This window comes from Mauremys mutica, chromosome 21 (assembly GCF_020497125.1).
Source record: "Mauremys mutica isolate MM-2020 ecotype Southern chromosome 21, ASM2049712v1, whole genome shotgun sequence".
NCBI lineage: Eukaryota > Metazoa > Chordata > Testudines > Geoemydidae > Mauremys > Mauremys mutica.
The window spans coordinates 4,673,107-4,690,147 of NC_059092.1; the positions used below are offsets into that span (position 1 = coordinate 4,673,107).

At 44.0% G+C, this 17,041-nt stretch overlaps 1 protein-coding gene across 2 annotated transcripts in view; it reads left to right on the forward strand.

Moving 5' to 3' along the window:
- TTC34 (tetratricopeptide repeat domain 34) overlaps positions 1 to 17,041 on the forward strand; it is a 44,231-nt gene that overhangs the window by 15,422 nt on the left and 11,768 nt on the right. For both annotated transcript variants that reach the window (XM_044996446.1, XM_044996447.1), the window contains exons 5-7: positions 4,109 to 4,275; positions 15,220 to 15,490; positions 16,536 to 16,750. In XM_044996446.1, the coding sequence (XP_044852381.1) occupies positions 4,109 to 4,275; positions 15,220 to 15,490; positions 16,536 to 16,750 (653 nt within the window). The remainder of the gene's footprint in view (positions 1 to 4,108; positions 4,276 to 15,219; positions 15,491 to 16,535; positions 16,751 to 17,041) is intronic.

Consider the following 17,041-nt stretch of genomic DNA (forward strand, 5'->3'; position numbering starts at 1 on the left):
CAAGGGACTGCATTTGTGCATCGCCCGGCACTCCGGGGCCCCTCTTTCTGATTGGGAATGTAGCGCACTGCTGCAATCAAAGCATTAGATTATAACACAAATCGCAGCTACACATCTGCTCTAAGCAAAGCAACCACTATCTATTTTCATAGATCACTGTTAGAGGTGCCTTTTCCCATATCTTCTTAGTCACTTTCAGAAATTGATTATCTCCAGCATACAGCATGCTGAAATTATTCTCTCAAGACTAATTGGCAAAGCATTTCATGTGGGAAGGCTCGTCTGAGAAGTAAAATATTCCTATTTTATATAGCGCTATCTCATTTTATTCACCAGGAGTCTTTAGCTGGCTCTGGCTTTTTAACAGGACGTTTCAAACACTGACATGTTACGATAATGGCAGGTAGCTGGAGAACGTTGAACTTGGATGATTTAGTAAATATTTTCCATCTTGATCTCCATCCTCAGCTGCTCTTTGAAATGAATTGTAATAGCATTCAATATTGTACGTGACGACAGCATCACCGAAAACAAAACTACCTTTGTGGGATTCCTGTGCTCTATGCCAGCTCAGCCACCGACTTGCTGTACACGTTATTTTTAACCTGTCGGTTTCAGTGTAGTGGCTTTAAATGGGTGGCCCTGCAGACCTGTCAGAGGTGCTGTCAGGCTCAGATAAGACTTTTGTGGCACTCTGAGATCCTTTCACAAACAGTTCTTGGCAAATGCAGAGTTGTGCAGTGTGGCTTCGTGGGCTGAGCACTAGAAAAGGCAGACAAGGGTCCCATTGCTTGCTTGGTGACCTTGAGAAAGTCACTTCCTCTCTGTGCCCCAGTGTCAGTTATTTTTACTTTCCTTTGTAAAGGTCTTTAAGCTCTATGGGTGAAAGAGCTAGGCCTTTTTGTTACGTACTAGCCACCAAAAGGACAAGGATTGCGGCCTCTACGGAACTTCTTCAAATACAATTATTCTTTTCATTGTTATATATCTGTTTTAAAACATAATACAGATGAAAAAAGCTGCACAAATCTACACCTGTGGGACCACTCTTTAAGTAATAACAATAAATTGTCCCCACCTTGGTCCAATATAGTCTAGGCTCAATGGCCTCTGGACACCGTGCAAAATCCAGTTGTTTGGCATGCTGTGTGGGAAGGCAGAGGGTATATCTCTGGTGTGGTGAAAGGGCTTTTCTCTTGTTGGCTGGCTGCGATCATTTGTAACCCATATGATTATTTAAAACTGCCGGATGGTCATCATTATGTTACTGCAAGTTGTATTAATTGTGAGGCGGCCTAGAGGGTTTTGCATGAGCATCATCTATTGTTGTTGAAAGCCAAATTAGAACAAAAATACTTTGCATGTTGCTTTTTCATTCAAGGATCTCAAAATACTTTACAAAGCAGGTAAAGTTGTTTTTTGGGTGAAGGGAGAAATCAGTAATTTGTCCATATTTACCAATTCAGGGCCCAGTCCTGTAATTGGATCCACACAGACACAGGGATCTGCTCGCACTGATCTAACTAAAATTGAATGCCTCCAACTTTAAATAAAACTTGTCCTGCAGCACTCCATATGTAGATCTCCACTAGGTGGTAGTAAATCATCCTCTATCCTTATGGAAAACTTCTGCAAAAGCTTATTTTCCCCATGTACATGCTTTAAAAGCAAATATTTTTTTAAAAGCTAAAACATTATTATTATTTTTAAACTCCTTTGATCACCAGTGTCTTTGTTTTGTTTTACTGACTAAAATATAATTGTTGGTTAAATATCACTGAGGTCCAAGAGGCTGATGCTGTAAACATTTTAAGGGAAAGCATTGAAGCTGTGCACAGTTTTTAATTTCCTTTATTACTGAACGGGTGAAATAAATCATAATGTTAATGGCTAAGTTTACTGCAGCTTTCACAACAAATGTGCATAGGGCAAGATCCCTTTGGACATAGCTGCTATTCATCTAGGTACTTATATGGGCCTTATCAATTAAATATCTGGGTACCTGACAAGCATTAATTAATTTTCACAACTGTGAAATAAGGATCCCCCCCCCCATGTTACAGTTAAGGAGCTGGGGCACGCCTATTCCTCCGAAGGTTAGACAGTCATTCTCTGGGTAATGCAGACCTTGGCTGCTTGTTGATTTAAACTGCTGTATTTAACTGGAGTTCTGCCTCAGACTCTATAGTCTTCTCTCTCTCGTTGCCTGATGTGCAAAGCCTGGTTTCTCCACTTCTGCTGGGGAACAAGGATTCCGTTGATGCCCGGCCAAGGCATTGAGTAGGGAAGTGCAAGAAAGATGCCGTCAGTAAAAGTGCTGTCGCTAAGGGAAAGCAGCTTTGGTTAGCAGCTGAGACAATCAGAGCTTGGCAGAGAGGCTATGGGGAAATGGCTCCGGAGATTCCACGGCCGTGTGTTATTATCATGATGTAACATAGGGATATGAACCTTGCCACTATCTCTAGTGCGGTGGAACGGTTGTGAACATTTTTGTTTACCTCAGCTAGAATGGAGCATCCCCAACTGAATCCCGATTCTCTGTCTGCATCCTTGCTGCTTCCAGGGGGTAGTAATTTATGGCTGGCATATACCACCCCCCCGTGCCAGTCAGCACATAGGGGGCTCTGCCCATTTCCCACCCATCCCAACCACTCCCCTTCTATCTACTGCCCTAGGTCCGGGTAGCTTCCGCAAGTAGCGGGGCTCCTACCCCACGTCACTGATATGTGAGCCCAAGTCACAATCTATTGATACTGGCTTTTCATCCTCGGTGACAAGGCCATTTCCATATGGAAAGTTGGAGAGACAGAAAATGCAAACAGCCGCGCTCACAAGAGACATGATCACTTTTCCGTGTGCAGCAGGGATGGCAGGGGTGCAGCAAACAGCTGATTCAAAATGCTGCAGCTGACAGAAACCAAACAGCTGCGTCTCTCCATGCCGGGGCAGTTCCCGCCCCAGATGTTTTCAAGGTTTCAAGTCCCCTGCAGTTATCGTAACTGTAGCAAGTGCAGCAACGTGGGAGGGAGGTCAGGATTATGTCCATCGGGGAGGCATCATTTTAGAAATTTCACTTGGGAAGTTACCATTTTCCTTCCTTCATTTTTCAGACACGTCAGGTTAGGGGGAGATTATCAAAACAAATTACACTGTTCAAATAGACATTAAGACCCAATTATGCTTTCAGAGGAGACATCCAAGAGACCTTGGACAGTTACTTGATAAAAACGCCAAAGAGCAACAGTCACTGGGAAAGTGAAGAGTAAAGTCTCAGTTGCCTCCGGGGCAGTCTCTGCTCACTTGGAGCCACCCTATTGAGAACATGGTATTAGTCGCAGAGTCGGATGCCACTCAGCATAAGGAAGGCAGAACTAAACTTAGCGACGTGATAAAGCGCAAGGAAATACAGGATGCAAATGCTGATTGCAGCATCGGTATTTAACAGCTGAGTGCAAATAAACCACTTGATGTGAGTCTGAACATTGGAGCCACAATGTTGCTGGGCTTCATGTGCAAAATAATCTCTTTAGTGCCCCTCACACACTTAGTCTTGAAGGGTGAAAGTCACCTCTGTGCAGGGAGCCAGCCCAAGCCCAAGCCTATAAGTCCCATTTAATTCCCTTAGTGCAGCTGACAGGCCCTGCTGAACCACTAAACACTCTGCTAAGAGCTGGATACTGGTCTCACGGAATCAAACAGCAAAATTCCTATGGAGTTCAGTGGGAAATAGGATTAGATCCTGAGGGCTTGAAAGGGGTGTTTAGGTTCTTGTGCCCTGGGGAGAATTTTGCATTATTTGGATACGTTTCTTCATCACCATTCTGCTTAAATATTTTTGCCCCGCTTTCCAACCACTGGGGAGCGAGCCCCAACGCAATCTCCTGCTAGTCTACCCCAGGCTCAGAGCTGAATAGCTGGCTGGCCTTACGTCCTGCTACACAAGGGTGCAAAAGGGCCGTGTACCACCTAAGTCCTCTAAATAGGGCTGTTGTGGAGCAGAGCACGCGGCCTGGGGTGTGAGCTCACCCACACTCCCAGTTTTGGAGCTCTCTCACTAGAAGGCTGTATCATCCTCTCTCTTTGATTTGCACATTTCTCTTTTGCCCAGGTGGCTACGCTGAAGAGTCCCTTCTCACCAGGGCCCGATGTTATGGACACCTTGGCCAGAAGAAAACCGCTATTTTCGATTTTAATGCCATCCTGAAGGAGGACCCTAGAAATGTACAGGCCCTGAGCGGAAGGGGATTCATTTACCTTGCCCTGAACCAGCAGAAGGTATTGTTGTTGTGTTGGATTAATGTCACGCATTGCCCAGTAAATATAAAATATTTGTAAGAACGATCTCAGGTTCCATGTGTCTGACCATGCCCCCACTGAAATCAATGGGAAATCTGCCATCGATTTGAACTGGGGTGAAGGTTGGGCCCTAGATGCATTGATGCCTGGGCTTAAATCCATGGATATATTACACCAGTGGCTCGCAATCTTTCCACACTACTGTACCCCCTTTCAGGAGTCTGATTTGTCTTGCATACCCCCAAGTTGCACCTCACTTAAAAACTACTTGCTTAAAAAATCAGAAATAAAAATACAAAACGTTTCACAGCACGCTGTTACTGAAAAATTACCTACTTTCTAATTTTTACCATATTAGAAAATAAATCCATCGGAATATAAATACTGCACTTACATTTTAGTGTACAGGATACAGAGCAGTATAAACAAGTCATTGTCTGTTTGGAATTTTAGTTTGTACTGACTTTGCTAGTGCTTTTTATGTAGCCTGTTGTAAAACTAGGCAAATATCTAAATGAGTTGCTGTACCCCTGAAAGACCTCTGCATCCCCCCCGGGGTGCACATACCCCTAGGTGAGAATCACTATATTACACAATGTCCTGGGTGGGTTGTTCGTAATGGGGCTTGAACGGAGCATCTCTGGATCTGAGCATAAGCCTCAGCTGTGTGAGCGGAAAGAGGCGGATACGTTAGCGCCAAGATCATAGCAGGCTCATTCTCCTCTACACGTGGCCCAGTGTCTACAGGGGCCAGAGCGCCACTCTCTGTAGCTGTGGGCTGCACTTAGCACTGCCAGGAAGACAAAATATTATTTTAAGACCTAAAAACGTCTGGTAAATGGTAAAATATGTGGGCCGTGTGTGCAGACGCCCGTTAAGATTATTCAGAAGCTCTGCTGCATGCAAAAGGCCTGACCCAATGTGGCCCAGGGTACTTCTGTAGCTTTGTTGCCCCGATCATTCACTGCCTAGGCTCCAAAGCAGAAACATGCTGCTCTCAGGCAGCATGTGATGCGAGATCAAAGCCATTGCTCAAAGCAGTATCCTGCTCTTCCTGTGTGCATGTCTATCCCTCCCCCTCCATTACTAACTCAATTGCCTGTGTCTAGAATGAGAACCCGTAGTCATCTCCTCATTTGCGTCACTACCATACAGTCATATGCAATGCTACTAAAGAGCCCCTCTTACATTTGTTGCTACATTGTCTGTTCCAGTGGAAAAAGAGGATAGCAGCACTAGATGCCAAACCATAATATGGCCAACACTGCTGCATCTACACAGCATAACCACTTCTGATTTGTGGTATGTCACACTTCAGGGCTTCATTCATTGCCCTCAAGCTAAGTGGCACATGTCAGACTTTTGCCTGCGTCATCTGCCTCTTGCAGAGCCAGTATTAATAATAATAATAATACTCGGCTGTTATATAGCACTTTCCATCAGTAGATCTCAAAGCACCACTGAACTAAGCAACAGTGGAGGTACTGGGCCAGGTCTTTGGAGGTTATAAACTGGCACAACTCCATTGAATTCATTGGAGCTATGTCAGTTTACACCTGCTGAGCCAAATTCTGCCCGCATTTACTCCTCTGTAAGTCCAGAGTAATTCCATTGGCCTGAGTGGCTTACCGCTGGCTTTATACCAGAGGAACAGAACAGAAACTGTTTCATGACAGCAACTTCTTCCTTAATTATGTGCTTAGAATTACTAGGTCTAAATGTGTTTTCCTGCCTCCACCAGGAATATTTTTCTGTCTATTTATCCAATTATTTTGGCATCCGCAGAGCTCCTCTCCCTCACTCTGTGCAATGGAGGAGTTGCCTCATTTTCCTCCAGTGTTTTATCGTGTTTGTATTGGCTGTTGGAATGCTGTGACTGCTCTTCCAGTGCACGGAGTCTCACAACCAGGGAAGCACTTTATCAGGAACATTATTCTATCGGAGCAACACTCTGATCTGAGTCTCAAACCCTGCCAGGCTGTTGGCAGATCACTCCTTTAGCCATCCATCCAAAAGAAGTGGTTAGCATGGTACAGGGCACATCCTGGGTTTGGGGAATGGAAAGTGATTATTTGTGTATGATAGGGCATTGAGAAGCCTTTTTTCCTACCAATTCCACACATCAGAGTGATTGTGCCAGGTTCAGACCCCACGTAAGGCTCACTCAAGTGCCAGTTTAAGGAGCGGAGTGGTTCTCATAGGCATTGTGCTGACCCTCTGCACAAGGTGAGCTTTGCCCAGTGCAGGCGTTCAGTTGTGCCAAGCATGCGCCCTGTGCTGCTTCTTCCTTCATGCTGACTTTGGTGTAGATCCATGTAGTTCTCACACAACTGTCCCATGAAGTCCTTCCTGTAGGTTGCAGAATGAAATACCAGAGAGGAGGATCAGAGACGTGCTAGAGAGTCCATAGAGCAGCTCTCTCTCATTGATGAAACAGCAACTCACTCTGCAGGTGAAAAACTTGCAGAACTTCTAGCCATGTGCTGCCATGTATGTAGTCAAACGAAGCATCGGCTTTATGTCAAGTTTTGTGCATAGCTGAATAGTGCCAGACTGAGTGAGCTAGACACTAAAATCCTCAATTTAGCCACAGGTCAGCATTGGCCTAGACAGCATCCATGTAAGCCCCCTACATCTTGCCTAACCAGTGTTCCTTAACCTTCAGCTGGAAAAAACCACCTCTCGTGGTGCAAAAGCTCAGGCTCCATGGCCTATTCAATTCTTGGCCCAGCTTGGATACGGACACCTGATCACTAGGGAATAGACCAAGATCCTTCCCCCACACAGATACACACTCAGTTCATATAAACCCCTCCGATGGGTCTGACTAGAGCTGAGCAAGATATTGGTAATGAAGTATTGAGAGTGTGGTCCAGATCCTATGGGAGTCTTTCCTTTGATTTCAGTAGGCTCTAAATGGGATCCTTAATGAATTCTCTCCCAGGAGAATTTGGATCTGGGGTCTTGGTTTGGCTCCATCAGTGTTTTCTATAGAATGCTTCACAACACCCTCGTGAGGTCCTTGCTTAGACTGTAAACTCTTGCAGATAGTGACTATCTTTTTGAACCACGCTTAGCACGATAGAGTCCTGGTTTATGATTGGGGTCCCTAGGTAATCCTGCAATTCTAATAATAACAATAATAATTAGGCAAGTATTAGTATTGACATATTTTTTCTAACTCTCTAAAAGGAGGCACAGAGAGACTATGTGACTTTCCCCAGGTCATACACAGAGCTGAGCCAACCTTTGGCTATTCGGATGGAATTTGGCAATTTCAGATTCATGGGTGCATTTGTGAATTCACTTCCCTCCAGTAGCTGTATAATTTATATGAATGCCTCCATCAAAGATATTCCAACTCGGTGATTGGAGTATTCAAAATTCAGCAGGCAACCTATGTGTGAGAGGTGAAATGAAAAAAAAGTAAAGATGCTTGTCCCTCCCCACTATATCTAGCATTTGCATAGTGCTTTAGGAGTGGCATTTTTCAAAAGCAGTCAGCATTGGCCTAACTCTGCTCCCACTGAGGTTAATGGGAGTTGACTTCAGTGGGAGTGGAGTTTGATCAATGATAAATGCTTTTGAAACTCCACCTGCAATGTTTGAAGCACCGTACAGATGTTGACTAATTCACCTAAAGTGGCGCAGCAAGTCAATGGGAGAGCTGGAAATAGAACCCAGATGTCCAGACTCTTTTGTGATTTCTCTGTTGTCCACTCCTAATCTTTAACAATTCCCCTTTTTGTAATCATGCCACCTTTCTGCAAATAAGTAAATAACACTCTAGTCATGGGTATTGTGCAGCAGAACCACCTGTCTGACGTCAGAGTAAAATCTTATAAAAAGTGAAAAATGTCTCTGTCAGGAGATGAACTACATGATATAAAGCCCCCTGAAAGTGATCCGGAGTGTTCATGTTTATTTTGGCTTGGACAGCAGTTATCAATCCATGTGAAAACCTTTCCCAAGTGAATGAACATCGGGAACATTGTATGCACATTCATTAGAAGCAGGTTTAATATCCTTTGACTTTGCAAACAAGTTGTAACCAGAAGCAGCCAAGCCTAGATGGTTTACATTGCAGAGACATGATTTCTCCTGACAATCTTAAAATCCCTTTTTAGCCTCTGTTATTAAAACAAGATGCTGGCCTAGGCTGCTCTAGTGACCCTCCTTCTGCCACATTTCATATGCTCAGAGACGTTTGTGTTTTCACAGAATCAAGAACTAACATACCAAACATTCTTAACACTTACGAGCAGGCTGCAATGTCTCATTTTGAATACAAGTGGCATTTGTGTCCAAAGACTGATTTTTAGGTATTTCACCCAATCAATCACCTTCCAAAATATATAACAAAAATGCCACGATCTTGGTGTCGAGTGTCCCTGTCAGCACTGTTACCCATTAGTGGTACAAATATCTGGATGGCATCTACCGGTACTGATTTCAGATACTGTGCTGTGATCCAGGGAGCTATTGCTTGAACGAGTGGTGACTCCAGGAATGATGTTAAAAAGATGACAACAAAGGGTAAGGTCTCTGGGGAAGGATGCCTAGGTTTGAGGAGATCCCTGTAAATCTGTCGCTGTGTAGTTCCACACTAGGTGATATCAGTACTATTAGCTCTGCGTGATATTTTTAAGGGGTTTTGTTTGTTTGTTTAATTCTGAAGAATTAGAGCAAGTATTACAGTGGAATTTGCTTTAGTAATTTCTTTTGGTGGGGTGAAATTCACCCCTATGCAGAGGGTGTGAGAACAAGTCCGTTGCACCACTTATGTCTACTTTCTTCGGTCCTATTCTGAGGACTGATGCTGGATTTACATGACCTTGTGCCACCCCTCTTCATCTATACTAATCATTCAGCTATTTTGGTCAAATATGACTGTCCAAAACTTAGCTCCCATTTCTGATGTCCTGTCCCTTTAAATGTCTGAACACACACACACACACACACACAGTGTGCAGCCTCATTTGTGTATTGGTTTCTGTTTTGCAGCAGACCTGCCAAACCCATGGAAAAAACACAGAAATTGGGCTTGTTTTTGGCTTAATTGGCTTGTGAGTTGCTTGGTGGCTAGTTTTGGGCTTGTTGCAGCTTGTTGCTTTTTTTTGATCGGCTCCGGCAAGCAGGGGCAAGGGGGGGCGAGAGTCAGGGGTGCACAGCAAGGCCACCACAGTCCCCGACTGCACGCCGGGGGATCTAGAGTGTTGGGGTTCTTAGGGATTGGCCTGTTTGGGCCTTCTTTTGAAATGGGATTCGCTTGATTTTTGGTTTATTGTGAAAGTCGGGGTGCTTATTTCCCACATGAAAGTTGGCAACTGTGTTGTGCAGTCAGAACAACAAAGGAGGACAGTGGGAAGTTGTGTTTCTCTGAGCTCGCTCTGTGTCTATGTCTGTCTCCTTCCCTGCTTGGTCCAGCTATAACACCATTGATGCAAATTTTCCTTGAAGGAGATATGCTCAGGCAAGACACCATGCCCATACGTTGGGCAAATGCCAGCTATTGGAGACAAATTGCTAACAGAATGCAATATAGCTCTGTGATTCCATTTTACGGAAAATCCATTCATTGTGTTTGGGGAGACATCTGCACTTCTTTTCTGAGTATTAACAAAGAAAGATACAAGTTCAAGATACAGACTATTACAGCCTGTACTCATAGCAGCACTTCAACTGTGCAAGGGAACTCCACCATTATGATGTGGTTAAGGACGTTACAGGAAGCCCAGGAGATGGGATTCATTATAGGATCAGGGCCGCTTCCTGGCAAGATGGAAACTGATCAATGTCTTATGCAGAGACACTAATAGAATGAGATGAGGAGGTGCTTGAAGCTGTATGATCTGTGGTTTGTTCATTAAACTGATGAGAGTAAACAAGTAAAAACCAGATACATGGACCAACATCATAGACCTTCATATAGCCAGACCCTCCTGCTTTTTATCCAAAGCATTCATAGCAAGTCAAGAACTGTCTCTTGAGTTGTTTTTGTTTTTTCCATTAGAAAAAAGATGCCTCATTTATAACAACTCGCCCTTCTTCCAGATGACTATTTTAAAAATATTGTCACTGTTGATGGTTTGTGACTATACCTTTTTCAGTCATACTCAAACATTTCAGTAAAATGTAAGAGGTTTGCATTTTTTTTAAACAAAGAGTACCAACTGCAATGTTTTATTCTTTAAAAAAAGAAAGTCAGTGAAAATATTTTAATAGATCACACATTCCCTTGTAAGCTTGCAGCCCAAAAATTGCACTGCCCTCAGAGTGCCAGAACTGGAAAGTGAAAATGACTAGAATCTTGTAAACAAGTGTGAAATTGAGTAGTCTTAATTTCATTGTGCAACAGGAGTGAAATGCAAATAGGAACTAAACAGACCTGCAGCCCTCAAATGAATATTTACTGACTCTTTATGAAATTTATTTCTTGTGATTTATATTCAGAAGCATATTTCTAGGCACATCAGTAAGTGCTGTAGAGTTGGGTGCTAAACTATTATGTCAGTTAGCATCTGACCACTCTGTTAGGGTTAGTAATCTAAGGGGTTATCGATGAGAAATGTTAAAGTCACGTCATTAGCATTTTTATTGCAGCTGTGGCCCTGTAACCCCAGGGTCTGTAGCTAGGAAGGGTGAGATTGCACATTTGCTGAATGCTTTGGGCAAGGGGCAGTGCACATCTGCAGCACCCCAGGAGGAGTTCAGGGAAGTAAATGTGACTCAGTCTCAGCTCCTTCCCTGATGCTCTTTTTCTCCCACGGGGAAATCATTTGCACCATCACTTTACTGGTGCAGCTGACTTCCTCACCACGCTCTGCCAGTTCCATTGCCTGGCACAGGGAGGCAAAGGAACTCACATTCCAACTACCTTCAGCCCCTCCCCATCTACCTGCTCAGAGACAGGTCAAGGCAGCCCCCCGTTTATCCCCTCATCCATATGGCCCAGCCTTGATATGAGGAGTGCTGGCATGGCAATCTAGGGAGGCCGGGGGGAGGTGTTTTACTCCCCCCTTACTCTCTTGCATGGCTGTGATAGGGCCAGATTATGTCCCAGCCTAAGTATTTAGAAATTATATCATGACCAACTCCAATACCCATATTCAATAGTAATGATGCTTTGCATTTATAAAGCATTTAATCCCAGGAGCTCAAGGTGTTCCGCAGAGGTTAATTAATCAACCCTCACAACCCCCTTCATGAGGTAGGGCTGTATTTATCATTCCCATTTTACAGATGGGGAATCCAAATCGCAGAGAAGTTAAGTAATTTGCCCGAGGGTCACTAAGTAAGTCAGCAGGAGAGCGGGAAGAGACTCCACGCCAGAACTCCTGACTGTCAGTCTCATGCTCAAACCACTAGATCACACTCCCTTTCCATACAAATTGTGGCTGTACAGAGATAGGCATCCAGCAATCCTGAACTGCTGTTTGTTTGTTACAGTGAGTGTGCTTGTCCATGTAAAAGAAAGCTTGGGGAAAATAATAGAAACCAGCTGCCTAATCTGATCCTTTGCTGGATAAAAGCTCGGACCTGATGCAGCATGTACTGATTTTGTTAAGGGCTTGAGGCCGAGGAAAGAGAAAGAAAATAAAAGATGCCATTAAGATAAGAAAGTTTCAGAAACAAATCCCTGGACTTGCTGTCTAGCTAGCAGTACTGCTTCGAGCTCAATCTGTTCCAATTCTCCATGTGCTGTCTGCTTTCCCCCGTCAAGGTCTTTGGAAGGTCTGCTTTCAATTTCAGCAAGATGTTTCATAGCCCATTGGGTGGTCAGCTCAACTGCTTGTAAAAAGCCTGCCGTTTCCCAAATGTTCAGAGTATAAAACAGCAAATGTGCATATTCACTGCACTGTTGTAACGCCTTTAAAACCCAATTTGCAAAACGCTCGTGTGGACGTTAGGGAAGCCAGGGGCAGGAGAACAAGTGGATTTCACTCCCATTTAGGCAAGAAATATTATTACGGATTATGAAAGCTCAGAGTGTATGTTGAGTGCTGGATAGACAAGAAAGGGGAAAAGCCTCACCCCTGAGGAGCCCACACTTTAAGGCTCTGAGCCTGCAAGCTGTTTCATAAGAGGGCAACCCTGTAGCCGTAGAGAACAGCTTGCCTAACATTATTTACCTGCCGAGACCAGCAATCTTTAGCATCTGCTTGCAAAGCTTTGCAAAATGATAGGCACAGAAGAAAATTTCAAAGGGTAAAAGTCACCCCTATGCAGATGCCCCATGCAAGACCTATGCCTCACTTAATTAATTAATTGAACTGATATTTAGGACTTGTGCTAGCCTCCTATGCAGGAATGAATTTCACCCATACCATATAAGATTCTCCCGGGCTCTGGGTATGAGCTGTTACGTGTACATGCCAGATATGGACACAGTGCACGGAAATCATTCATTAAAATGTGCTAGAGGATGTATGGCAGGTGGCTAAGCTTGCCAAATGGAACTGTCCATTTCTACATCATTCCCAGCCTTCCTACATTAATCACCACAGATAAGGACAGGCACATTTTGTGTAGCAATGCAATTGCCATGGAGGAATCTAGTTAAAGCTGGGGCGTGCACTAGCTCCACTTGTGGCAGGAATAATACCGTCATAGCAAGCATCACAAGAAGGTGCTTACACGTGGTCTTCCGAGTTCTTCTTCTTAGCATGTGAGCAAATGTTCAGTCTTGGGAAGACATGCTATCTTACTGTTAGTTTTTAATCATTCAAGGGTCTGTAGGCAGGATCTTGGAGAGGGAGCTGGGTCAGCAGCAGTTGAGTTTGCTGTCTGCCTTAGACTCTGATCACAGTCAGTTCCTGCAGCAGAAGAAGGGGCAGCAATACTTTGCATTCCTAGAGCCCTTAGAAAACATTAAAGGTATGTCTACACTGAGATAAAAGACCTGTGGCACTGTCATGGCTGGCCCAAATCAGCTGACTTAGGCTCACGGGCTTCAGCTGCAGGGCTATAAAATAGTAGATGTTTGGACTTGGGCTGGAGCCCAGGCTCTGAGACCCTGGAAGGGAGGAGGGTCTCAGAGCCTGGGCTCCAGCCCAAGCGTCTGCACTGCAATTGGATAGCCCTGTGGCCTGAGCCCCACAAGCCCAAGTCAGCTGACCTGAGGTGTGAGACTCGGAGCCATAGGTTTTTTTATTTCAATGTAGACAAACCATTAGTAAGCCTCAGAACAACCCTCTGGGGTAGACAGATATTACTGGTATACCAAAAGGGGTAAACTGAGGCACAGAGCGACTCAATGACTTGATAACAATGTTAGATAGTGAGTGATGGACAAAACTTGAACCCAAGTGTCCTGGTTCCCAGGTCCCTTGCATGAATCACCATGCAGCATTCCCACAGCTCAATGGCTGGACCGGTACCGTTACGTAGCACTCCGGACATTCTCTGTCCTGGGACTAACAGAGCTAGGTTACGTTTACAGATGGATTCCATGAATGTATTAAGGACAGTGTAGAGGTGATGAGGAGAAATACTCCCTCCCTGATCCTACCAAAGGAGACTGTTATGAAGGTGATTTCAAAAAACCTCTATGTGAATATTAAACAGAATTGATATAGAAAATGTTATTATGAATTGGCCTTAAATGCAAAATATTCCACAAAAGAGGCCCCCAGTGGATCCTAATGATAGTCCCATGATTGCTTGCTTGCCTGCTTTTCGAGATAGCAGGCACATCACAATAAGCAATTGGCTTTAATTTTGCCAGTCAGATTACTTATTGAATGGTTTATTGAAATGGAAGGCATTTGTTTCTTTGGTTTACAAACTAATTTTAAAAGTTTTAATTAAATACCATTTTGGCTTTGGAATTTATTTTTTTAAAGGAGCATAAAAGTGAACTGTAATGGTCTTGTTCAATCTAATTAAACTTTTCAAACAGTGTTTTTCTAATGGACTGCGTGGTGGAGTAACAATCCATTCCAGCCTACCAGAGGAATAAGCTCCTTGCTACTCATTCCCCTTGTCCTCTACTATATCTCTCCTAGCGGTGGGGATGGGGGTGGTGTCTGGTTGAGATTTGGGAGATGGAGCGAGAGAGAGAGAGAAACTACCAGGACTGGAATTCTAATGAATCCGGGGTCATCAGACACTCCATCTGACTCGCACGGTTATGCTGTATTTCCTCCTCTCTCCTTGTCTACCCAAAGTGAGGTGAGGTGAAGAAGATCTCTAAAGCTGGTGGGCTTTACTGCCATTGGATCAATGAGCTGACCCATTGAATGGAATTGAACACCGTGGTGAGGTATTTTAGCTGGTTCTTTCCCATGTACACACCCTATCAGGCCTCCTGGAGCACAGCAGAATGTCAGACACTAAGGGTATGTCTACACTGCAGACTTACCCCGTTACCCATAGGCTTGAGACTTCAAGATGGAACATCCACACTGCTATTTTTAGCGTGCTAGCTTGAACCTTGCTAGTGCTAGATAGACATAGGCTAGTGATGGGGGAGACACTCCCAGTTGTACTGTGGACATACTCGAAGTCCACACTGCTGATGGCTCCATTTAGGAAGCAACTCAGCCGGTCACTAGTAAGAACTTCTATTCCTTCTATCTCTTGGTTGCAAAATTAGGGCTCTGGTTACATAGCTTATTCCTTTCTCAGAAATAACATTTTCTCCTTCTCTTGCACCTCACATCTGAAGATCTCAAAGCACTTTACAAGCAGTAGTTCATTGAATCTGAGAACCCCTCCGTGAGATTATTAATAGTATGATCCCAGTATTGCAGATGAGGAAATCAAGGCACAATAAGACTAAGCAGCTTGCCCAAGTTCCCACAGTGTGCCAGTGTCAGATTTGGGAATAGAGGTCATTAGAGACGGGCCAATTATTAACACATTATTATATGATTATTGTTGTTATTATTATTATATTATTAGCTCTTGTTTTCCATGTAGGAGGCAGTGCAGGATTTGACTTCAGCCCTCAAAGAGGATGCAGCAGTGGTAATCCCAGAGATCCTATCCTTAAAGCATGAAGCCCAAGTGCTCATCACTCAGTGGCTACTTGACCACTGCAGGACTGTGTTAACCGAACTTGTTGCCAATAAGGACCTTCCAAAGGAAGAGACTCTCAAGGATCTCATTGTGATTGGTGGATCTTTAATTAAAATTAACAGCAAGGAAGCAAGATGTCACATCTTATATACAGACATCTTAATTGCAGGTGGTAAGTTCTCTTCCTCCTGTTCAACAAGTCATTTTAACCGTAAGAGTTTGGTTATAGATACTATGCATCACTGTGTCTCCCCAAAGTACTTTACACATGCTGCATGCAGGAATCACTTTGCCTACTGCGGGAATGTAGAGATTCCTGGGATAAAAGGCAGCAAGTGTTACACAGCCACACTATAGAACCGTTTAGGAGAGAAATGTCAGAATATTTCATCATCCTGGAACTGCAGGTAAATGTAAGGAGGCAAAAAGTGATAACACAAACTAGAATGGGACTGGGCATCGAGGCTAACACCCCACCTCTTGGGAAAAGGCTATGAAATCTTCAGTGGGCATGACCTCAGTGTTATAGCTCTTCCAAGAGAGTGTTGGAATGGGAACGGTGCCTATTATCACCATACAAGATCATCACCGGTGCTGACCCTGAAGCCATCACCAGCTACACTTCAGACAGGGCCCTTCTTTTGAGACCTCCCAACCTAACTACTGAACAGGCTCGCCGATATTTACTCTTATGGAGGGGCCAGTGGCCACTCCATAGTTAAAGCTGAGGTGAGTTCTGCACTGAAAGGAGGGATTATGTAGCATCTGACTAGTGCCAGTGTGGTGCTCAATGCTGAGCACAGATGAGACCCGGTCCCTTCCAGTCCCAAAACTTAACAGGTTAGAGCTGGCATGATCAGAGTCAGACCATAGTGAGTCACAGGGAACTGGTGCAGAAAGTCACATTTTTTTATACTGATGAAAACAAAGGAAATGTTTAGAAGACCCAAGAAAATCAGACGTGGTTACAGATTCTGAGTTAGTTGTTCCATAGTAACCAATTCACTTACAAAAGAACTCCAAATGCTTAACATCTGTTGCCATAGTCTAAAAGTTGATTATTGCAAGTAGAAGGTGAAAATCAATACCCTCAGGGCCAGCTTAGAACAATAGAGTGATTTGGCTGTAACACTGGTATAATTGTTGTAGGTTTCCTTGGTGTATCTTTCTGGATTGGGTGTATGTTAATTAGTCACTTTATTGGTATTGACCAACAGGGAGGTATGAGGATGCCCTTCTACATCTTCAGGGGTCGTTTGGCCAGGCTATAGCCGACAAATCTGCCAATGCTCGACTTGCTGTGCTGCAACTAAAGAGGAGAAACATGCTGCCGGCTGCTCACTCCTTGAGCATTTTAGCTGAGAAAGGCCACGGGGAGCTGGGATTCCTCTTGAACTTTTTAAATGCTAAGCAACGACAGAACCTCTCTCAGGTACATCTTTCTTTGACGCCTCCTCTAAAGCCACAATAAACAGATCCACTTTGAGAGCCTTGTACTTGGGAAAGAAACAAAATTAGGCTCAGTATGGTGGGTAACATATGGACTTTTTTTGTTAGTTAGCACTGGGCCCTGTGATTTGCAGAAGGCCAAGTTTGCAGAGGAGTGAGAGGGGGTTAAATAACGGAGGAATGAATAGTTGCCTTCCTCCTCCTTCTTGATTCTGGAGGGGAGATCGAGTCTCAGTTTGAACCCAATGACTGTTTTTATTGCTTGAATATAATC